The 24837-nt window shown below is 43.1% G+C and overlaps 1 protein-coding gene across 1 annotated transcript in view; it reads right to left on the reverse strand.

The window, feature by feature from the left end:
* LOC126474412 (serine/arginine repetitive matrix protein 1-like) overlaps window positions 1-16391 on the reverse strand; it is a 229022-nt gene extending 212631 nt beyond the window's left edge. The window contains exons 1-2 of the mRNA XM_050101880.1: window positions 16326-16391; window positions 16069-16212 (exon numbers count right to left, since the gene is read on the reverse strand). Of these exons, the coding sequence (XP_049957837.1) occupies window positions 16069-16212; window positions 16326-16391 (210 nt within the window). The remainder of the gene's footprint in view (window positions 1-16068; window positions 16213-16325) is intronic.
* Window positions 16392-24837: the final 8446 nt, after the last annotated feature.

Here is a 24837-nt window from a genome sequence, read left to right on the forward strand (position 1 = left end):
AAACCGTCAATAAAACTGCCATTTGAGGGCGTGCATAGAAATATTGACGAGTAATAATGATGTCCCCAAAAAATTATCATTACTTGGTAATACGTACTGAGCGCTTGAGGTATCAAGGTATTAACTGTTTGACAGTATTCGCTATTCAGATGTGGGCAGAACTTCACGAACCATCCACATAGCGTTAGAGCGTTAATATTTTACATGCGTCTTTGTACGTATCAAACATCAGATTCGATTTTTCAAGTAGCTTTTCAGCACAAAACAGTTTTAAGAGGCCTACGCAGGGGTATTCATTGTATTCATTGTATTTACCGCTTTGGGATGGTCAGTGGAGGATTCACCGTAGCACTGATTTCTTTAATGATTTGAAACATAGTATTAGCTCGTTACTCAGCAGTTTGGAAAAACGCTTCACTTCGAGTGCCAATTGCTTTTTTTGACATTATAGCATTAAACTTCAAAGATTAGAATGTTCTTCCTGTCGCCAGAGATCTCAGTTACTCCTAAGCTCCCGTCGACTGCGATTGTTTAATTACGTATTTTGCTTCCCTGTTTTCTGTTGTATCAACATTAATAATTCGTCGAAAGATGCAGAAATCGTCCGAAAGTAGTTTATAAAATCTTGGTTCTGATTTCAGTCAGCAAATTAACATGCGACAAAACACTCTCTTCTATCTTTCTCGAAACCATTCCTGCTCTTTTGTTAGTTTTTGTTGTTTTTTTGCCAGCTATAGCTGAGAGTATTTCGCTACACTCTTTGTTTTGGACGTTCGACATCACAATCCTGGAAAATCTTGTTGCCAGCTGACAGTATTAACAATAATAATCGTGGTGTGAGGATCGCAGTAATGACAATACTATTGGTGGTGTGAGGTTCGCATCAATACATTTAAGATTTAGCAAACTTGTATTGACAGTAACGTGTACAAGGTCTTTAAAGTGTCCATTTGGCGACACGCTCACCTGAAAAACTCCATAGTAATTTCTGCCCATGCAGATGTGACGTCACCCTTTGTATTACTCGAACAGCCTAATGTAGCTTCCTGCATTCTGTTTCTTAAATAAGAACAAAACTAGACTTGCACTGAACTATATATTCCATAAAAGCTTAATTTCTCTAATAGAATAATATGATTTGCATAATCAAATTCATTCGATAACTTAAAGAAGTTACCAGCTGGTGATATTTCATCATTTAACGATTTTTATTGTATGCTCAGTAAATGTAGAAATAGTTGACTCAATAGAATAGCCCTTTTGAAATCCAAACTTTTATAGGCTAACTAAGTATCCCATTATTACCCCGGGGTGGGGTGGGGGTGGGGGGAGTAGTCCTGGAGTACATTTTGTTCTCAATTTAGATAATGGTATATGGATTGATACTGAGCGTCGGCAGTTACTGGCGCCTGTGAAGTCGCCCTTTCGATACGAAGGAACGACGCAATAGCGGCACTTTTTAATATATCTAGGAAACATCCTGAGTTATGCATCACTTAAGTGACTAGTTACACCACACATTATAGAACCACAACTTCTCAATGTCTTGTTCGAGATACGATCCACCCCATATCTACTTTGACTTTTTGACTCATCTTTTTTTAGATGAGGATGTGGGATTTTTATCTCACTAAATATCCTCTGCATTGCGTGTTCGGTGCACTGTTTTGCTATCTCTTCTCAACTTTTTCCATCCATTTCCTAACCTACTTTTAAACTGTCATGTGCTACACTCGAGCTGTATTTGCAATGCTCCTTTTCTCTTTAACGCCGGCCGTGGTGGTCTAGCGGTTCTAGGCGCGCAGTCCGGAACCGCGCGACTGCTACGGTTGCAGGTTCGAATCCTGCCTCGGGCATGGATGTGTGTGATGTCCTTAGGTTAGTTAGGTTTAAGTAGTTCTAAGTTCTAGGGGACTGATGACCACAGATGTTAAGTCCCATAGTGCTCAGAGCCATTTGAACCATTTTTCTCTTTAACAGAAACAATGTCTTCTACAGCTTCTTTTCCTCCTCTCTTTCAACGGTTTCCCATTCTGATTTTATTTTATTTTCTAATATGACAGTGTCAGACAAGATGATGGTTATTCTAGGTTCTTTTTACAATTTTGCTTAGTATTTTACTGTACTGTTCATAATATGAAAATATTTCTGGATCATTGTGATGAAAAGTCACATTTTCATTTTCCGCTTATTTCAGACTTCAATTAGTCTACCACAATACTGCATTCTTCCCACGCGTGGTCAAAAATTTTCTATCGAATCTTAAAGACAAACATAATGCTTAGATAACACTGAAACATCCAGAGTGGTTCAAAAATGGTTCAAATGGCCCAGAGCACTATGGGACTTAACTTCTGAGGTCATCAATCCCCTAGAACTTAGAACTACTTAAACCTAACTAACGTAAGGACATCACACACATCCATGCCCGAGGCAGGATTCGAATCTGCGACCGTAGCGATCGCGCGGTTCCAGACTGTAGCGCCTAGAGCCACTCGGCCACTCCGGCTGGTAAACATCCAGAGTGATTACGGACATTATTGCGTACGAATGTAAGAATGCATTCGCTGACTACGGAGTCGCCCATGTAAGTTTTTTCCCTTTAAATGAAAGTGTGCTTTTAGATCACACTTCTTTCTCAAATTTTTATTGATCTGTATTGTAAAACCAAATTATTTTATTCTTTGCAGTTGTAAAAAACAGCTATCACTTCGTTTTCCGACCTGTTTCACGATATAAATTTTGGTACTTTTCTTGACGCAATTTTATGTGATTTTATTCGAAGAGACTATTCCAGTTATGAGTAGCATGACAATATCTAAATATTAGTGGTGAAAGATGACATCGCTGAAGCTAAATGTCTTTTGTCAGGCTTTAGAAAAAAAGTTCATATCCAATCAACCCTTATGTCGTTCTGGAACTTCGTTTTTGCAATCATACAGTTCACTTTCAGAACGTCCGAAGCGAAATTTCTTTTGAATGGTACTAACAAAAAGCGTTTCTTAGCACATTCGGCCACCCAGTACACCATATAAATTTTAGTTTTTTGTGTTTCATTCCTATATAATTGATAGTTAAGTGTTGCACTATCCCTCGAAAATTCTTCGTGTTTCTTCTGTTTTCTCTTCGTCTATCGACCCACAACCTGAAACATGAAGTGTTTCACTCTGTTCTAGCCATGTGCCTGCATTATATAAATGCTCTTCGAAAATTTCAGAAATTTCACACATCACATAATCTTCAAGCATGTTTTCTGTCGATAGATTCAGTCTAGCAAAACACTCACTGGTTTCTCCATCACCTGCGAGGCAAGGTTGAATGTACAGAATAGTTCGTAAATTCAAACTGGGGTCAGAATGATGTGTTTTCAAATAGGAAATTGAAAGAAAGAGCCGCAAAAAGTCTTATATTAGCATCCCTTTTTAAGAAAACATTAATGCAGTATTCCTCTTCATTGAACGCTGTGGCTGTTACAATACAGCAGCATTTACCTCGATCAGCCGCAGTATATTTGCTGTAGATCAAGTAGCGAGATCCAGGGGTATCCGTCCCTTAGTTGCAAGTAACAAGCAAGAAAATACTCGGTATTTTTTTCCGCGCTTTCTACCAGATAAATTTGCCTACGGATAGGTTCCGCCCTGAGGAAACAGTCCTTTTAACGAGACACTCTTCGGTGAAATTGCAGCATCATCTGTGGGTTTTTTATTTGGTTTCTTCTTGACACATGTAGTACTTTGCACTACACCTGTTTTTCCGTTTTTATTTTACTAATTATCTTTTTTGCAGATTTCCACATTGTTTTCACTGTATTTAAAATGCACTTTAAACATACACTGTCTCACCTTTTACAATCTACGTCTACATTGATGCACCGCAATCCACCTTACGGCAAGTGGCTGAGGGTGCCCCATAGCACTACTGGACATTTCCTTTCCTGTTCCACACGCAAATAGAACAAGGGAAAAACTACTATCTATACGCTTCCGTACGAACCCTACTTTCTCGTATCTTATCTTCGTGGTCCTTACGCACAATGTTTGTTGGAGGCAACAGAATCGTTCTGCAGTCAGCTTCAAATACCCGTTCTCTAAATTTTCCCAATACCGTTCCTCGAAAAGAATGTCGCCTTCCCTCCAAGGATTCACACTTGACTTCCCCAAGCGTCGCCATAATACTTGTGTGTTGTTCGAACTTATCAATAATAAATCGAGCAGCCCGCCTCTGAAATGCTTCGACGTCTCCCTTTAATTCGACCTGGTATGGATCGCAAACACCCCAGCAGTACTCTAGAATAGGTCGCACAAGCGTCCTATACGCTGTCTCCTTTACGGATGAACCGCGCTTTCCTAGAACTCTCCCAATAAACCGAAATCGACGAAGCGCCTTCCCTACCAAAATACTCACATACTCGTTCCATTTCACATCGCTTTGCATCGTTACTCCCAGATTTTTAACCGACGTGACTGCGTCAAGCAAGACATTGTTTGTTGTTGTTGTTGTGGTCTTCAGTCCTGAGACTGGTTTGATGCAGCTCTCCATGCTACTCTATCCTGTGCAAGCTTCTTCATCTCCCAGTACCTACTGCAACCTACATCCGTCTGAATCTTCTTACTGAATTCATCTCCTGGTCTCCCTCTACGATTTTTACCCTTCACGCTGCCCTCCAGTACTAAATTGGTGATCCCTTGATGCCTCAGAACATGTCCTACCAACCGATCCCTTCTTCTAGTCAAGTTGTGCCACAAACTCCTCTTCTCCCCAATTCTATTCAATACCTTCTCATTAGTTATGTGATCTACCCATCTAATCTTCAGCATTCTTCTGTAGCACCACATAAGCAGAACATTACTAACACTATATTCGAACATTACGGCAGTAAAGGTGTATGCCCTCGGGAAAAATTACGGCTGTAGTTTCCCCTTGCTTTCAGCCGTTCGCAGAACCACAACAGCAAGGCCGTTTTGGTTAGTGTTACAGGGCCAGATCAGTCAATCATCCAGACTGTTGCCCCTGCAACTATTGAAAAGGCTGCTGCCCCTCTTCAGGAATCACACGTTTGTCTGGCCTCTCAACAGATACCCCTCCGTTGTGGTTGCACCTACGGTACGGCTATCTGTATCGTCGAGGCACGCAAGCCTCCCCACCAACGGCAAGGTCCATGGTTCATCCTACAATCACTCAGCTTCAATACTTTATCATTCATAACAGCATCATTAGCAAACAACCCTGATTACTGAACTTTGACACTTTATCATTCACTACAGCATCATTAGCAAACAAACCCATATTACTGACCACCCTGTACACCAAGTTATGTATGTCTATAGAGAATAACAGCTGTACTATGACACTTCCATGGGGCGCTCCTGACTATAACCTCGTCTCTAATGAATAATTGCAGCCAAGGAACAAATACTGGGTTCTATAACTTAATAAGTCTTCTAGCCACTCAAATATCTGAGAACCTATTCCACATGCTCGTACATTTTTTTAACAGCCTGCAATGGGACACCATGTCAAACGCTTTCCGGAAATCTAGAAATATGAAATCTGCCTGTTGCCCTTCATTCCTAGTTCTCAGTGTCTCGTGTGAGAAAAGGGCAAGCTGAGTTTCGCACAAGCGATGCTTTCTAAAACCATACTGATTCGCGGATATAAGCTTCTCGGTCTCAAGGAAATGTGCTGTACTCGAACTGAGAGTATGTTCGAGAATTATGAAGAAAACCGATGTTAGGGATATTGGTCTGTAATTATGTGGTTCCGTTATTTTTGCCTTCTTATGCCCAGGAGTCACCTGAGCTTTTTTCTGGTCGCTTGGAACTTGGCGTTGGGCGAGAGATTCAGGACAAATGCACCCTAAGTAAGGGCCCAGTGCCGTGGTGTACTCTTTGAAAACCCGAATTCGACTTCCAGTTGGACGTGATGACTTATTTGTTTTCAGGAGTGCCAGGAGTGCTAATTACTATGTCGTGCACACGGGAGTCTGTTCGACGGTCAAACGACTATAAGATTCTCCTGCGTGAATGATTTCTTGAACGTGAAATTTAAGTCTTCGGCTTTCGTTTTTCTATCTTTAACTGCCACACCAGATTGGTCAACAAGTGACTGGGTGGAACCTTAGACTCACCTAGTGGTTTTACATAGGACTAGGACTTTCTCGGGTTCTCAGCCAGATTTTTTGCTAAGGTATGACGGTGTTAGTAGTTGTATGCTTTGCGCATAGATCTTTTCACAGACGTACGTATTTCTACTCTCGTTTGCTCTTCTTCAATTGCGAGTTCTCTTTGGAACGTAGACTGCAACAGCCTCTGCTTCCTCAGAATTTTTCTAAACTATTAAACCTCGGTGGGCCTTTCCCGTCCAACGGAAACATGACGAGCAGTTAAGAGAAAATCTATTCATTGTCATTTAAAACCATCTGAATGTTTATTATTGTCATGTAAAAATATGAAGTAAATCGGCTTTTGGATATTTTTACTAACATCGTTTTCCCGTTATATATACAAATGGTTCAAATGGCTCTGAGCACTATGGGACTCAACTGCTGAGGTCATTAGTCCCCTAGAACTTAGAACTAGTTAAACCTAACTAACCTAAGAACATCACAAACATCCATGCCCGAGGCAGGATTCGAACCTGCGACCGTAGCGGTCTTGCGGTTCCAGACTGCAGCGCCTTTAACCGCACGGCCACTTCGGCCGGCCTTATATATATAGGGTGAGTCACCTAACGTTACCGCTGGATATATTTCGTAAACCACATCAAATACTGACGAATCGATTCCACAGACCGAACGTGAGGAGAGGGGCTAGTGTAACTGGTTAATACAAACCATACAAAAATGCACGGAAGTATGTTTTTTAACACAAACCTACGTTTTTTAAATGGAACCCCGTTAGTTTTGTTAGCACATCTGAACATATAAACAAATACGTAATCAGTGCCGTTTGGTGCATTGTAAAATATTAATTACATCCGGAGATATTGTAACCTAAAGTTGACGCTTAAGTACCACTCCTCTGCTGTTCGATCGTGTGTATCGGAGAGCACCGAATTACGTACGCATCCAAAGGGAACGATGATGGACCTTAGGTACAGAAGAGACTGGAACAGCACATTACGTCCACATGCTAACACCTTTTTATTGGTCTTTTTCACTGACGCACATGCACATTACCATGGGGGGTGAGGTACACGTACACACGTGGTTTCCGTTTTCAATTACGAAGTGGAATAGAGTGTGTCCCACTGGAAACGCGTCGACGTATGTGGTATCAGCATGATGGTGCACCTGCACATTCCGCAATTAACACTAGGCTGACCCTTGACAGGATGCTCGACGGGCGTTTCATAGGACGTGGAGGACGCATAAATTGGCCAGTCCGTTCTCTTGATCTTACACCTCTGGACTTCTTTCTGTGGGGTACGTTAAAGGAGAATGTGTACCGTGATGTGCCTACAACCCCAGAGGATATGAAACAACGTATTGTGGCAGCCTGCGGCGACATTACACCAGATGTACTGCGGCGTGTACGACATTCATTACACCAGAGATTGCAATTGTGTGCAGCAAATGATGGCCACCACATTGAACATCTATTGGCCTGACATGTCGGGACACACTCTATTCCACTCCGTAATTGAAAACGGAAACCACGTGTGTACGTGTACCTCACCCCTCATGGTAATGTGCATGTGCGTCAGTGAAAAAGACCAATAAAAAGGTGTTAGCATGTGGAAGTAATGTGCTGTTCCAGTCTCTTCTGTACCTAAGGTCCATCACCGTTCCCTTTGGATGCCTACGTAATTCGGTGCTCTCTGATACACACGATCGAACAGCGGAGGAGTGGTACTCAAGCGTCAACTTTAGGTTACAATATCTCCGGATGTAATTAACATTTTACAATGCAACAAACGGCACTGATTACTTATTTGTTAATATGTTCAGATGTGCTAACAAAACTAACGGGGTCCCATTTAAAGAAACGTAGGTTTGTGTTAAAAAACATACTTTCGTGCATTTTTGTACGGTTTGTATTAACCAATTACACTAGCCCCTCTCCTCACGTTCGGTCTGTGGAATCGATTCGTCAGTATTTGATGTGGTTTACGAAATATATCCAGCGATAATGTTAGGTGACTCACGCTGTATAGGGTGTTAGCGGTATAAGTACAGATATTTTTACTGGTAACTGGGGACAGTGTACTGAAGAAGATAACATCAGTATTTACTTCATTAGCAGACTAATAATTACAGATATTAGAAGTTGTACCTTTTTATGTTGATTGGTACTTCAATGCACGTGCGGCAAGAGCATACCATTAACGCATTAATACTTATTTTCTGCTGAACGGCAGCTCAGTTGTTCAAGTCTGAAATGGACGCAAAACGGTTAGTCTACACTGACAGGCGTAGTCCATTTACTGGTGCAGCTGCGACGTTCATAAATTATCAGGTAGTAATTAATTACGTGAAATGTATCCACGAAGACAGACTGAGAGAATAAAAAACTAACACACCCAAGTGAGTACATATTGCAGCATCAATGATCACAATATCTGCGCGAACACACACACACTATATATATATATATATATATATATATATATATATATATATATATATATAGTGTGTGTGTGTGTGTGTGTGTGTGTTCGCGCAGATATTGTGATCATTGTTTGGTAAACAGCTTCGTAAATTTTCCATATATATATATATATATATATATATATATATATATATATATATATTAAGCTCCGATTGATTGCCAAATTGAAACCACAGTGAACATCAGAAATGTTTTACTTGTAACAATTAGCTACACCTTTCAGCTACTTCTCTACGTAGTCGCCGTTCTGACTTAGACTTTTGTCATAGCGTTGTACCAACTTTTCAATAGCCTCGTCATAGAAGGCAGCCGCCAGTGCTTTCCGCCAATTCTCCACGCTGGCCTACACCTCGTTGTCTGTGTCAAAATGTTGTCTTCAAAGACAGCGATTCATGTGACCAGAGATGAAACTCAGGGGGAGACAATTGCGGACTGTATTGTGGGTAATCTAACATTTCCATTTGAAAACGATGCAGGAGCATCTTCATTGCCCCTGCAGAATGCGGCTGAGAATTGTCGTGAAGACGAAACAGGACGACAGTTATGTAATGTTAGCTGCATAGCTTCAGGCGAAATTTCTCACCAGGCCCTCGTAGTTGGCGGCAGACACTATTTTCTAGACATCTTTACGCACTCACTGCGAGCTCAGAAATGAGAAGAGCGACGTGATGCTAACTGGGGTTATACTAGAGACACTACCCAACACATCTGTGCAAAGCTTTATCGGATTTTCATAGTCGTTTCCATTTCGTGACCGATCGGAGCTTACTTTCTGAACGCCCCTCGTATATATATATATATATATATATGGAAAATTTACGAAGCTGTTTAACAGGAATTTACGTAGCCGAGCCCAAATCTATACTTCAATATAAATACAAGTCTTATTTAACTTTTTTTCATCCGGACGTTTATTAGGGTGTCGTGTCTAAATTTGGAGGAAATCAGGCAAGAACTTTTCGAGATTTTTGCTAAAATCGTTTCCTCTTTAAGTATTACTATATTAAATATGTTAAAAATGGTAGCATGTGTCCAGTCGAATGTTTATCAGATCATCTTGTAAAAATTTGAAGCATATAGGTCAAATGTTTTTCGAGATTTTTGGTAAAAACGTTAAAGAACGACTTGTTTTTGTGTAATAGTATATATCTGGACTCTGATATGTAAATTTCTGTTAAATAGCTTTACAACATTTTCAAGAGCTACAGTATCATCTGAAATAAATAAATAAATGCATCATATAAATTAGTAGATATAATAAATGGAGGTGAATAACGTAAGAGGGGATGGAGTAGCTTTTTCTAAATGAAGCTGTTATTTATGTAAACTAATCTAGAAATAATTCCTGTAATTACAAGTGTGACTAGTTTAACACTCTTCATAATCTGTTTTAGTACACTTTACCGAAGTTGGTGGTTTCAAATGGTTCTGAGCATTATGGGATTTAACTGCTGAGGTCATCAGTCCCCTAGAACTTAGAACTACTTAAACCTAACTAACCTAAGGACATCACACACACCCATGCCCAAGGCAGGATTCGAACCCGCGCCCGTAGCGGTCGCGCGATTCCAGACTGTAGCGCCTAGAACCGCTCGGCCACCCTGGCCGGCTTTACCGAAGCTGCTCGCTGCGACTGGTCCTGCTTGCCCCTGCGTTACTCGACTCGTTCATAACGGGATTTACGGAGCACGATTTGTAAATGAAAGAAAGAATGAACTAATGAATGAGTGTACTACGCAGTTGTCAGTAACAAAATATTAGTGGCGCAACTCATTTTTTGTAAACACCCTTGAATGACAACAAAGCTTTCTACGCGACGCTGTATTTCAGGCACTGCAAAGCTTCGGACAACGCTTAATACAGAGAGCAGGAGGAGCCCGGTAAACAATGCTACACGCTACATAGTGCGAGAGAGTAATCGATACTCGCACCCGTTACCAACTAGTACGCTTAGTCGCCGACACGTGTAGTGTAATTACGCGCACATGTTACTGAAGCACGCTAATCGTCAGCGTGAAATATTGGCGCGGAGGCTCTTTTGTAGCATGATTGATAAGCGGGGATACTTCGTTACGAGTTTTGCTCCTCCAAAAGCAATATAAAAACTGCGTTTTATAGTATGGGTGGAATTCAATTAATTTCTGTAATAAGCAGATACAAGAGAAATTGCGGCGTCAGTATTTACATTTCCACGTAGCGTCTAGTAAACGAATTACTGGAATGTGCCTACTATCTCGTACACAATCCACACAATAACACACAGCTTGTTATTTAATCATCTTCTCGCTTTCTGCGGCTACAAGAAGTAACGAGAAACTACAATGCAATGATGGAGAAATAACTGGATCAGGTGTAAGAGGTACAGGTAATAGTAAAATGGACCAGACAACTTGTGAAACTTATTGATCATGTCTTCGGGTGTAACGAGGTTCGTATGCTCTGCTATTCGGCAGAAATTATTGGGGAAGGAGAACATACATGATAGAGTCCTTTGCTTGGTATTCGTATTTGTTGTTTTGATGTGAATTCAATTCTCGTAGCTGTGGGTCACAAATTGTGAACTCGTTTGGTAAACAGATTCTGACATGACTGGGGCAAACCTCTTAGCAGGTTCCCCCCTCCACTCCCCCACCTGTTTAGATCAATGACATATTAGTTGTCTCACATCACCACTTTTCACACATTATCATCCAGCTGAGGCAATATCCAGCCTTAAGATTTTACTGTAAAAGGAACTTCGAATAATATTACAAAACAAAAATAAAATATAAAATATAAAGGAACGTTTACTGGGTGATATCAACCGTCGTGTGAGTAAATCGCATCATATTTGGCACAACAAATAATTCAGTGTCCAAAGGAACAATTTGTCTTTGCATTTGAGACAGATTTACTCTTATTGTCAGTATCAGTAACGCAGAAATCATAGTACGTTCCAGAAATTAGTAAAATCAACGTTTTGGTAAGTAGGTGAATAAAGACAACATCCGTTAAACTAAAATCCTGGTTACACCTGCCAGAATAGTGTGATAAAAATGAATTATAAGTAGAAGTAGCACCAATAAACAATGAAAGACTGGTGGTGAAGGACTTCCAAACAAGTAACTAGAGATTAGTCCAGCAATCCGTGGAACAGTACGAACATCACGCGACGAGAAAAAGGTATGAGATTATGTAACCTAATCCCTCCCCCCCCCCCTTTGCCCCCAACACACACATACACAAAAATACCACGTTTATGTTTATGCTTGCAACAGTCATGTACACTCCAAGACAAAATAAATGACGCATCACTTAGGAATTATCTGAATGGGACGGAAATCAGCAGATGTGGTGAAAAGGAACAAACAAACAAATGTTTACAATTTCAGAAAAAATTGATGATTTATTCAAGAGAAAGAACTTTACAAATGGAGCAAGTCGTAACCCGTTGGTCCACCTCTGGCCCCTCATGTGAAAAGTTATTCGGCATTGATTGATAGAGCTGGGCAGAGAGAACTTTAATACATTACTTCACTCAGTCTCAGTTAACATTCCACTAGAATGAAAGAAAAGGATAAATTGAAGACGACCGTCATAGTTGCTGCTCGAGTACGAACAGGAACTGTTGTACATATCGAGCAATTAATCCTCAGATGATATCACATCTTGACTGTAATCACAAGATTGTACTCTAGTTGCCAGTCGGTAGTAATATAATATTGTCAGTAATAGTCTCCATGCATTATCCTGTTTCGTACTAACGTATTTCTGTATCGCTTTCAAAACCATAAAACTTCAAGAACACAATTATACACGTATCACATCGAGAATGACGATATCGATCTTTTCATTCACTATCACACTGTAACTGAAGAATCTCCAAATGTAGTCTATGATTTACAGAACCTACAGACACAATACACTGTCAAACACTTAAGGTCGGTAAGCAACTTTGTTACAACGTGTATACACCCTCCAAGATCTCCATCTGCGGCAATGCTGGTTACTACCAAATATTTTGGAACCTGCAAGAGGTTGTTAGCTCCCATTTGCCTTTCCCAGAGTTTACTTAGCTCACCGGAATACAAATAAGTTACCCCTAGTGAAATTCTTCACGAGCACCATTTAACACAGTGTAATCCCTCCCACGGACTTGATAATCATCTGGATTTTTGGATTCGGTTAGGAAGTGAGACCACAAGATTGTGTTGACACGACGCATCAAGGTTAATCCACTCACTGAGAATTCGATCGTGCAGTTCCGCCAAACTGTGGGGATGATGATGATGGCGTTTTAACCGCTGGTCCAACATGTCCCACAGATGTTTTATGGGTTCATGTCATTTGATTCTGCAAGAGAGTTGAGATGTACTTGGGTGGTGGAATGTTCAGAAAGCCAGTCGCACATTCTTCCAGCCCGATGAAATTTGATGATGTCTTCTTGACATGCCTGTACGAGCAATGGCCTCGTGCGAGGTGACCGACTCCAAATGTTCTTTGCATGCAGTTCCCGTGGCATTTTCCTCCCGCTAATAGGCAGGGTGGACCTTCATTGACTGCCTGAAGCTATTCCCGTCTATTTTCGAAGGGATTTTGATTCACAAGCCTTGAAATCCGTCTCCAGTCCCTCTCAGTCAGGATCTTTCTCCAAGCCTGGTGTTGTACTGTATTAAACCGGGGATCTAGACACGACGGAGAGGCTTCGTCCCGCCGTAACCATCAGTGGTTCTCAACCCCACAAAAGGCCGCAGCAGTTCACACACCCCACCGCCGCCCACACCGAACCTAAGGTTATGGTGCGGTTCGGCCCCTAGTGGATTGCTCTCCCCCCCCCCCTCCCCACTCCCGCCCCTCCCGGGAACGTCTAATACCAGACTAGTGTAACCCCATATGTTTGCATGCTAGAGTAATTATGGTGTACCCGTACGTAGAAACGGTGTTTGCGCAGCATTCGCCGACACAGTATAAGTGTGGTGTGCGTACTGTAAGACCTTCGGTACACACACCATCAGATTATTTGACTTGTCGCTCTAACGAAGTAGGCGAGTGTCAGCAATATTCTCGTGGTCTTATCGTGGCGTGTTTATCTTCTGCCGTTAGGTCAGACGATAGAAATGCCACTTGCACGCTTAGAGTAGCAGATTGACGATGACCAACTATAAACAGAACTTGATTAATTTTCACACACATTTATGAAAATAATAAAAATCATACGTAACTTGATTCTGGATGCTGTTTACAATTGACAATCTGAAGTTCCTTTGGTCTTGGTACGTTAATCTTATTCTCACATATCTCTGATACTTGACAAATTCTCTATACATTTCTCTTCATGGCTATGTACAGGAATATGATAATCTTATTAGGCGCAGACTGAAACTTGACTACAGACTGGCACAGACTGATGCAGACTGGTGCAGACAAGTGCAGATAAATGCAGACTAATGCAAACTGACTAATCGGAGGTCTGTACACTCGTTATAATACCTCGCGCGTTCAGGTATCACTGCGCGAGTGTGATCCGCGAGGAGAAAAGGTTCTACGTTAGCAGCAATCTCATTGGCTGCATCACATATTAATATGCGGATCGGAGGAAACAGAATTTGGTCCGTCTCTAAGACAGCGCCATATCGTAGTGCGGAGACGGACGAGCGCTGCGCCTGCGCTGTTGTGCTTAGCGGGGCGCGCTTTATTGGGAAAGTTGTGTACGCGCTGACTACGCGGAACTATGTACACAACAATAAGTGAGGCCAAACCACGGGAACCAATCCGCATTCGCCGAGGTAGATGGAAAACCACCTTGAAAACCATCCACAGGCACACCGGACCTCGACACTAATCCGCAGGGCGGATTCGTGCAGGGGATCGGACGCCTTCCCGCTCTGGAAGCAGAGCGTTAGACCGCGCGGCAAGCCGGGCGGGCTCTCCGACCATAATTCTGAGTTCGTCTTCTGTGGCTACGTGTGTTGCATCACTGCTGTAGGCATACTGAACAATCGACGGCGAAACACCAACAAATCCAGTAACTCCACACGTCGTACGACAATTGCCCCGTTTTGCCATTGTGTGACGTCCTTACATTTACCCATGTTTGCGTACAATGTCCGGTTGAAGCGTAAATGTCTTCCTGATCAATACCACCAAACGCTCACGTAGGTGCAGTGCGCAAGTGGTTGAGCACGTGACTCGATCGTTCCGCCACGAGTAAGGACTAAACGTTTCATCTGAGCGTGCGCAATGTGCTGACTAATTTTTGGTCCAGTGATACTAAATATTTCCGCATAGCCATCACAATGGGGAAAAAATATGTTGCAGATCTGCAACTGCGGCAATTTGTTTCGTCTGACACCTCGAGGTGCAGCGACTGTTAGGGCCAGTAAGTGATGGGTCAAATAGCTCTAAGCACTATGGGACTTAGCCGGCAACGGTGGCCGAGTGGTTCTAGGCGCTTCGGTCAGGAGCCGCGAGACTCCTACGGTCGCAGGTTCGAATCCTGCCTCGGGCATGGATGTGTGTGATGTCCTTAAGTTAGTTATGTTTAAGTAGTTGTAAGTCTAGGGGACTGATGACCTCAGAAGTTAAGTCTCATAGTGCTCAGAGCCATTTGAACCATTTGAACTATGCGACTTAACATCTGGGGTCATCAGTCCCGTAGACTTAGAACTACTTAAACCTAACTAACCTATGGACATCACACTCATCCATGCCCGAGGGAGGATTCGAACCTGCGACGGTAGCAGCAGCGCGGTTCCAGACTGAGGCGCCTAGAACTGCTCGGTCAAAGCGGACGGCCGGCAGGTGCGGTAACCCGTTCCTCTTCCTGGTGCTCTCTGTTGCTCTATGTAACCCCGATGGCTCCACTACCCAAATCGTGCGTGCTGAGTGGCCCTGGTCTACTACGAGTCAGATCACTGCCGATTTGAATATGGGGCATTAGGAATCCATTCCTAACAGGACTGTTCCAAGTCCGCAGCTCGTGGTCGTGCGGTAGCGTTCTCGCTTCCCACGCCCGGGTTCCCGGGTTCGATTCCCGGCGGGGTCAGGGATTTTCTCTGCCTCGTGATGACCGGGTGTTGTGTGATGTCCTTAGGTTAGTTAGGTTTAAGTAGTTCTAAGTTCTAGGGGACTGATGACCATAGATGTTAAGTCCCATAGTGCTCAGAGCCATTTGAACCATTTTTGAACTGTTCTAAGATAAATGCTCCGGACAACCAATACGACATGCTGGGCCTATTCAAGTGTTTTGGTGACTCAGTGTAAGTAGTTCATTATACAGCTTTCAGAAAAAAAATTGAGAGCACTTCTTGTCATTCATTTTGTCATAAAAATTTTGCTGCAAGTGTCTCACTGGAAATAAATGTTTTTAGTATTTTTCTGACGATAAGAAATAATTCCATTTACGGAAAGCAACAATTCGATTGGTAACATGTTGGAGCAGATTTTACATTGCCTCCAGTCGGCACTTGCGGTGACTCACCTGTAACGGGTAGGAGAGGAAGCGGCGCCGGTACTCGGACTTGACAGCCTTGAAGGAGGCGTCCCGCGCCGGCCTCAGGTTGTCCTGTGGACAGAGGTGCTGCGGCGGGCGGCGGCGGCGGTAGCGGGGCAGCTCGTCCACCGTCAGGCCCGGCGGCAGGCGCGACAGCTGCGGCTCAGACGAGGAGCGCGCCTCCAGCCGCGGCGCCGACAGCCTGCGGGCACACGAAGACACGTCTCACCTGACGGCTGCGCTACACGCGGATGCGGGTCAAAGTCAGGGCAGTCACTGGGGTCATCGGGGAAAGTTGGAGTCACGACCATGGCCTGTGCACCAAACTCAGGTGCGGATCCAAGACGAGTAGAGGGACTAGGGGGGGGGGGGGGGGGGGGGGATCATCTAAGTAGGGGTGAAGTGATGACAGTCATGATCCCCCTCTCATTTGTACTACATTACTGTCCATTAAAATTGCTACACCACGAAGATGGCGTGATACAGACGTAAAATTTAACCGATTAACCGACAGAAAGAAGATGCACTGATATGCAAATGATTAGCTTCTCAGAGCATTCACACAAGGTTGGCGCCGGTATCGACTCCTACAACGTGCTGACATGAGGAAACTTTACAACCGATTTCTCATACACAAACAGCAGTTCGCCGGCGTTGCCTGGTGAAACGTTGTCGTGATGCCTCGTGTAAAGAGGAGAAATGCGTACCATCACGTTTCCGACTTTGATAAAGGTCGGTTGGAGCCTATCACGAATGCGGTTTATCGTATTGCGACATTGCTGCTCGCGTTGGTCGAGATCCAATGACTATTAGCAGAATATGGAATCGGTGGGTTCGGGAGGGTAATACGGAACGCCGTGCTGGATCACAACGATCTCGTATCACTAGCAGTCGAGATGACAGGCATCTTATCCGCATGGCTGTAACGGATCGTGCAGCCACGTCTCGATCCCTGAGTCAATAGATGGGGACGTTTGCAAGACAACAACCAACTGCACGAACAGTTTGACGACATTTGCAGCAGCATGGACTATCAGCTCGGAGACTATAGCTGCGGTTACGCTTGACGTTACATCACAGACAGGAGCGCCTGCGATGGTGTACTCGACGACGAACCTCGGTGCACGAATTGCGAAACCTCATTTTTTCGGATGAATCCAGGTTCTGTTTACAGCATCATAATGGTCGTGTCCGTGTTTGGCGACATCGCGGGGAGCGCACATCGGAAGCGTGTATTCGTCATCGCCATACTGGCGTATCACCCGGCGTGATGGTATTACACGTCTCGGTCACCTCTTGTTCGCACTGACGGCTTTTTGAACAGTGGACGTTACATTTCAGATGTGTTACGACCCGTGGCTCTACCCCTCATTCGATCCCTGCGAAACCCTACATTTCTGCAGGATGATGCACGACCGCATGTTGCAGGTCCTGTACGGGCCTTTCTGGATACAGAAAATGTTCGATTGCTGCCCTGGCCAGCACATTCTCCAGATCTCTTACCAATTGGAAACGTCTGGTCAATGGTGGCCGAGCACAATACGCCAGTCACTACTCTTGATGAACTGTGGTATGGTGTTGAAGCTGCATAGGTTGCTGTACCTGTACACGCCATCCAAGCTCTGTTGGACTCAATGCCCAGGCGTATCAAGGCCGTTATTACGGCCAGAGGTGGTTGTTCTCGGTACTGATTTCTCAGGATCTATGTCCCCAAGTTGCGTGAAAATGTAATCACATGTCAGTCCTCGTATAATATATTTGTCCAATGAATACCAGTTTATCATCTGCATTTCTTCTTGGTGTAGCAATTTTAATGGCCAGTAGTGTACATACAGGCGCATATTCAGGGGGGAGGAGGGCCATGTAGATTATCCAAGATGTGGTGGGTCAACGATGTCCTTACGCACCTCTTCCACCCCTCAGAAAATTTTACTAAAAGCGGTTGTATTTGTACATACACAGTGGTTCAGTTGGCCCTACCTATGGGTTTTAAGCATCTCGCAATGCATTCTGAAACCATGTGTGATATTATGATATTTTCTCGCTCTCTATGTCTAAACTATTAGTCTTGGAGCAAAAATGAACAGGAGATTTTTGTAGGAAATTTAATGAAGCTAAATTTTGTACTGGGATAAGTTTTTGCTGGAGGCCACGGTTTTTGAGTTATTAAAAATAGGCGTTTGAAAGTCACTTTTGTACATTTCTCTTCAATAATTCGATAACTATTGCCTCTAGCGATAGCATATCCCAGTATAAAATTAGATTTCCTACAAAAAGTTCCCATTTCCTTTTTTCTTCTTTTTTTGCATGGTTAATAATCTTCACTCAGCGAGCGTCTAGAGAATACGAAAATCTTTTGCATTGTCAAATGTTTTTTTTATTCCAGTCTTTGATCACAATATCAATTCTTTAGACGATGACCATCTTCAGATCCACAATATACAAACACATACACCTAGTGAGCAGTGTGTCTTTCAACATAATATAGCAATACGTATCACAATATATTATCATACAACCAGGGAATTGTACAGATAAAATACCGTAAAACGTACCTTTTTTTCACCATGTCCTAAAGTGGTAAGGTCATAATGGCATCGTCAAAACATATAAATATAATCAGCACAGCATCGTCACATGGATATAAAATAAAGTGTAGAATAGGTCACATCGTCCACACAGTGATTATTGCAACTGGCTACTAAAGTAACAGTAGCTACCAGAAATCTGTTTGCCTACATCCTCCCTAGATGTCGGTACTGTGGGCTTAGATGAAGTCGTCATATACGCAAAAAACATAACCTGATAAAAACGCATTATGTAAAATACATGTAGCAGATGTTTAAAATTGATAACTATCATACAAATCAATTGTGATACATTAAAAGACGAATACAGTTACCCATATCAAATTATTAAAAGGAAATATATGAAGAAAATAGGTCCGACCCTTTTTATGGTGAATTTATGGTCAACAATTAATATACGTAATACATTGCCTGGAGCAGCCTATAAATTGCCTATGAAAGATAATATAAGACAGCTGGAAAAGACAGATCAATGATCAACGCCCTCTGTTGGGTCGGCCGCCAGGATGTTATGTAGGCGCCACCGATCGTAAGAACTTTACCACTAGAGGGCTTTACATACATCGTGATATGTCTTCCACAGAAAACGTTTAAGCAACATATTAACAGTCACTAAAAAAAATATATAGTCTGGCTATACATTCCATTAATAGGTAGGACATAATCAATTACCGGCTTAGAGCGACTAACGTATGGAGGTGAGGCAAATGCCTACTGCTCTTGACATAAATTATCAAGTAAGGCTAGGTATAAATACGCGGGGCATTATGCGGTTATCGTAATACGTTATCAAATAAATCAAAGTAGGCGTTGGGCACAAAATCGCTTTGTCCATTGAGTACGCTAGTGGGCTCATGGTTTTTGGCTTTGTAAGTCTTCAACTCTTCCAACAAGTCGAGGGCGCGACCCCTATCTGCCCTGTGTAGAATACGTATACAACTCTCCATATTGCCTAGTGTGTGGACGATGTGGCCTATTCTACACCTTATTTTAGATCTATATGACGATGCTGTACTGATTATAGTTATATGTTTTGACGATGCCAGTATGGCCTTATCACTTTAGGACATGGTGTAAAAAAGGTACGTTTTACCGTATTTTATCTGTACATTTCCCTGGTTGTATGATAATATATTGTGATACGTATTGCTACGTTATGCTGAATGACACACTGCTCTCTAGGTGTATGTATTTGTGTATTGTGGATCTGAAGATGGTCATTACCGACTGAAACCGATCATCGTCTAAAGAATTGATATTGTGATCAAGACTGGAATAAAAAACATTTGACAGTATTGGATCACTCTTTGCATACGCGACTATGACGCAGTTGATGAAGCTTTTGCATTGTATTTGAAGGCGTTGCGGCTTGCATGAAACACATATGTAGGGGCAGCTGAATCACCCTGTATATCAGTTTCAAGATTTCTCAGCTGACTTTCGCAGAATAAAGTATAGTTGTGTGTAAAACTTAAGAACTAGACTCACTTTCGGATGCTGTGTCACTGTCAAGTAACATAGCTCAATAAAACTCGGACGATACTCGGAAAGAACTTCTGCAGTATAGTATAATAAATACGCGAGAGACGCACAGAAATGACACTTCCATTCAAAGACAATAATTGCGCAGGAAGTCGCACAGAGATAAGAGTAGACTATCACTCGTATTCTGTGATAATTTGTAACCACATATTCCCTGTCCACGAAATTCAAACAGGGATTACCAACACTTCCTGCTGCGATCAGTAGGCAGTATTTGCTGCTGCCCTAATTGACGTTAAACATTTGCGGATGCATCCCATCTGCCCTATGGAAATGACATTCCTGATACTTTGTTACGTCCTGACACCGCTGTTTTAGGTTCGCCAATAAACAGTTCAGCGTATGGGAGAAACAGCATGGCCCATCCGACTTTAATTCCATAGAACGTGCCTGAAAACTCTGAGAATCCAGTAATTCAGCCTCCGCCGTTCGTACAGAAGCCTTGCAAGATATACAGATCTAAATACCATATCACACTCCATTGCATGTGCTGTATCGCTGCTCGGATTCCTTATGGTCCCTACTGAAGATTCGTCACGTACACTAAACTGACACATCCCCTGTGTACACTTCAGACATATTCTGCATTCGGACCTAACCATTTCTAGAAACTGTGTTTTGTTTTACTTACAGCGTTTTACGTATACCACACGTTAGTTAACGTTCATCAAATGCCACACAACGCTGCAATTTTCTTTGTTCTAATGAGTGTCCCCCAATTTTGGAAATCAGCTCTAAATGGTGGCTATAAATGATGACTCATTTCCTTCTTCCTTAACTGGCCCAATGACCGATCCTAACTAGTGCAACATACTTCTTTTAGGCTCCCCTGCAGGCAGCATTAACAGAGCATTGCAGCCCGTACGCTGCAAAGACACCGTTAATAGATAACAATAGCGATGTGGGCATCTGTAACTGACATGGTATTTCATGTCCGCGACAACATTAGACTGTGTTGTGGATTTATTTGTACAGCTTAGGACCAACACGCTGCAGAACAGTGATTAGCCATGATGAAACAGTATAGTGTAGGTAAAACACTTCCGTTCCAAAAGTAATTGTTACATCTTTTTACACTGGGGCACCAAAGAAACTGGAATAGACATGTGTATTCAAGTACAGATATATGTAAACAGGCAGAATACGGCGTTGCGGTCAGCAAAGCCTATATAAGGCAAGTGTCTAGCGCAGTTCTTAGAGCGGTTACTACTGCTACAATGGCAGGTGAGTTTGAACGTGGTGTTATAATCGGCGCACGAGCGATGGGACACAGCATCTCCGAGGTAGCGATGAAGTGGGGAATTTCCCGTACGACCATTTCACGAGTGTACCGTGGATATCAGGAATCAGGTAAAACGTCAGATCTCCGACATCGCTGTGGCCGGAAAAGGCAAGAATGGGACCAACGACGACTGAAGAGAATCGTTCAACGTGACACAAGTGCAACCCTTCCGCAAATTGTTGCAGATTTCAATGCTACGCCATCAACAAGTGTCAGTGTGCGAACCATTCAACGAAATATCATCGATGTGGGCTTTCGGAGCCGAAGGCTCACTCGTGTATCCTTAATGACTGCACGACACTAAGCTTTACGCCTCGGCTGGACCCTCAATGCTGACACTGGACTGCTGGTGACTGGAAATGCGTTGCCTGGTAGGATGAGTCTCGTTTCAGATTGTATCTAGAGGATGGACGTTTACTGGGATGGAGACAACCTCATGAATCCATGGACCCTGCATGTCAGCAGAGGACTGTTCAAGCTGGTGGAAGATCTGTAATGGTGTGGGCCGTGTGCAGTTGGAGTGATACGGGACCCCTGACACGTCTAGATACGACTCTGACAGTCGACACGTACGTAAGCATCTTTTCTGATCACCTGCATCCATTCATCCCATTGTGCACTCCGACGCACTTCGGAAGTTCCAACAGGACAATGCGACAACCCACAGGTCCAGAATTGCTACAGAGTGTCTCCTAGAACAGTCTTCTCAGTTTAAACACTTCCGTTGTCCACCAAACTCCCCAGACGTGAACATTATTGAGCATATCTGGGATGCCTTGCCACGTGCTGTTGAGAAGAGATCTCCACCCCGTCGTACTCTTACGGATTTATGGACAGCCGTGTAGGATTCATGGTGTCAGTTCCCTCCATCACTGCTTCAGATATTAGTCGAGTCCACGTCACGTCGTGTTGCGGCACTTCTGCGTACTCGAGGGGGGCCTAGACGATATTAGGCAGGTGTACCAGCTTCTTTGTCTCTTCAGTGTATATTATATACATATTTACATTAAATACATATTTAAAAATATATATATAACCTCTGTCTGTTTGAACATTTAGTAGAGTATCGTGTAAATATGTAAGTAAATAGGTCAAAAACTTTTTAAACTTTTACTAGCAACATTTCCCCTTATATGTTACACATTTATTCGTATGCCGTACATATTAAACACGTATATAGCCTATGTTCATCTGAACATTTAGTAAAATATTTGAAGATTAGAAATAAATTGGTCAAGAACTTACATAGTTTCTTGCGGACAACGTTTACCACGTAGTATCTATATACTTATATACCACATATATTTAAAAAATGTTAACCTACGTACGCCTGAACGCTTATTAGAGTATCTTATAAAAATCTGAAGTAAATCGCTCAACAACGTTTCGAGATTTTTGGTAACATCGTTAAACTACGACTTGTCATTATATAGTAGTATAGGTGAGTTAGCACAACGGTCTAAGCTGAATGTTCCTCAAACGATAAAGGTACTCGTGCAACTGTATGAAAAGGACTGTTGTCCTCTTGGAAAATGAGAGAATCCAGAGGGTACACAACACGAAGATTTAGAAGATGGGACAACATTTAGTCAGTGAGAACGCTGAAGTAAACATAACGAACAGGCGCAAGTCATGGTACAAGGAACACCAAAACATCGTGGAATCTTCTCTATGCACCCTGCATACTCTACACACTACAGGCTAAACACGTCACTGGACCATCATTGCACTCACTATTGAATCACTATTGGGGATTGTCAAAAATGACATCGGTTTGTGGAAGCCCGGGACACATATCAGGTTCCTTCCCAATATGGCAAATTATGTACTGGACACAGAGTGTGCACCATCGAAGATTACTGCCGAGGACACCACAGACACACTCGACTAATGTATCCTAACAAGTCGGCGGCCGCACAATACTGCCAGCCAAGACACAATGGAATATGAACGCAGCAGCATTTCAGCACATACAAGTTGACCAAAAACCGTTAACATTTGAAAATGAAATAATTCACGGAATAATGTAGGTAGAGAAGTAAACGTGACACAAATGCCTGAAATAACATGTTTTACTGAAACCAAACAAATCGGCGAACAGATGGCACTGGAGAGCAACGCGTCAGTGACGCCGCGTGAGAGTCGTGTTTAAAATAAGTTGTAGTGAGAGACGTAGTTAGGAAGTTCTGTCTACACTGTGAGCCGGCCGAAGTGGCCGTGCGGTTAAAGGCGCTGCAGTCTGGAACCGCAAGACTGCTACGGTCGCAGGTTCGAATCCTGCCTCGGGCATGGATGTTTGCGATGTCCTTAGGTTAGTTAGGTTTAACTAGTTCTAAGTTCTAGGGGACTAATGACCTCAGCAGTTGAGTCCCATAGTGCTCAGAGCCATTTGTCTACACTGTACCATCTTGAGCCAAGGACACGGGTCGTCATATGGCGTGAGCGAGGAAGTCAGATGCGCCAGCAATCGCGGTATGTTGACTTTACCAGAAAAGGTACTGTTTGTGAAGCTTTACTATCAGAATGAAGAATCCGTTACTGCAGCTTTACGATCGTATCGCCGTAAGAAGAGTATTCGAACGGGTAAAAGTCCTGCAACCAGTGTCGCTCTGAAGAAAATGTTCACGAAGTTTGAAACGACGGGTTGTTTAAACGATAGGCCCCGTAAAGAGAGATAAAGTGCTACTGCTGCTCGAACCGTCCATGATGAAATGGGGACTTCAGCGGGTTCATATCCGCATGGTGAAGCCGGCGCTCGTGAACTCGCACGTCGCACCGGCTTTCCACGCACTATTGTTTGGAGAGCACTAAGGTGTACCCTCCAATGCTATCCGTACAAAATCCAGCTTCATCATTAACTGTAGGGTCACCATCTTTGTGACACGGAGAGCATTTGTGGGCTGGGCACTGAAAAAAAAATGGGGGCAGATGACGCTCGGTTGTCTAATGTGTTGTAGACCAACGAAGCCCATTTCACACCCGAGGGTCTGTCAACACCCACAACTGCAGCATTTAGGCTACCGAAAATTCTAGAACTGTCGTGAAAACCTCACTGCATGACGAGAAAGCACGGTGTAGTGTGCATTTACCACATCAGTCGTGATCGGACCCTTTTTCTTCGAGGAAATGTGGGATGCTGCTTCTCAAACTGTCAGTGTGACGGATGCGTGGTACACCGATATCTTACAGAATCGCATCATCCCTAGCCTGGCTGACAAACACTTGCTGGAAGGTATGACTTTATGCAGGACGGCGCTACACCTGGTATTGCTATACGTGTGAAAGATCTCTTGCACACATTGTTTGGTGGGAGCCGCGTCCTGAGCCGCTACTGCCACATGCTTA

This window comes from Schistocerca serialis, chromosome 4 (genome assembly GCF_023864345.2).
Source record: "Schistocerca serialis cubense isolate TAMUIC-IGC-003099 chromosome 4, iqSchSeri2.2, whole genome shotgun sequence".
Lineage (NCBI taxonomy): Eukaryota > Metazoa > Arthropoda > Insecta > Orthoptera > Acrididae > Schistocerca > Schistocerca serialis.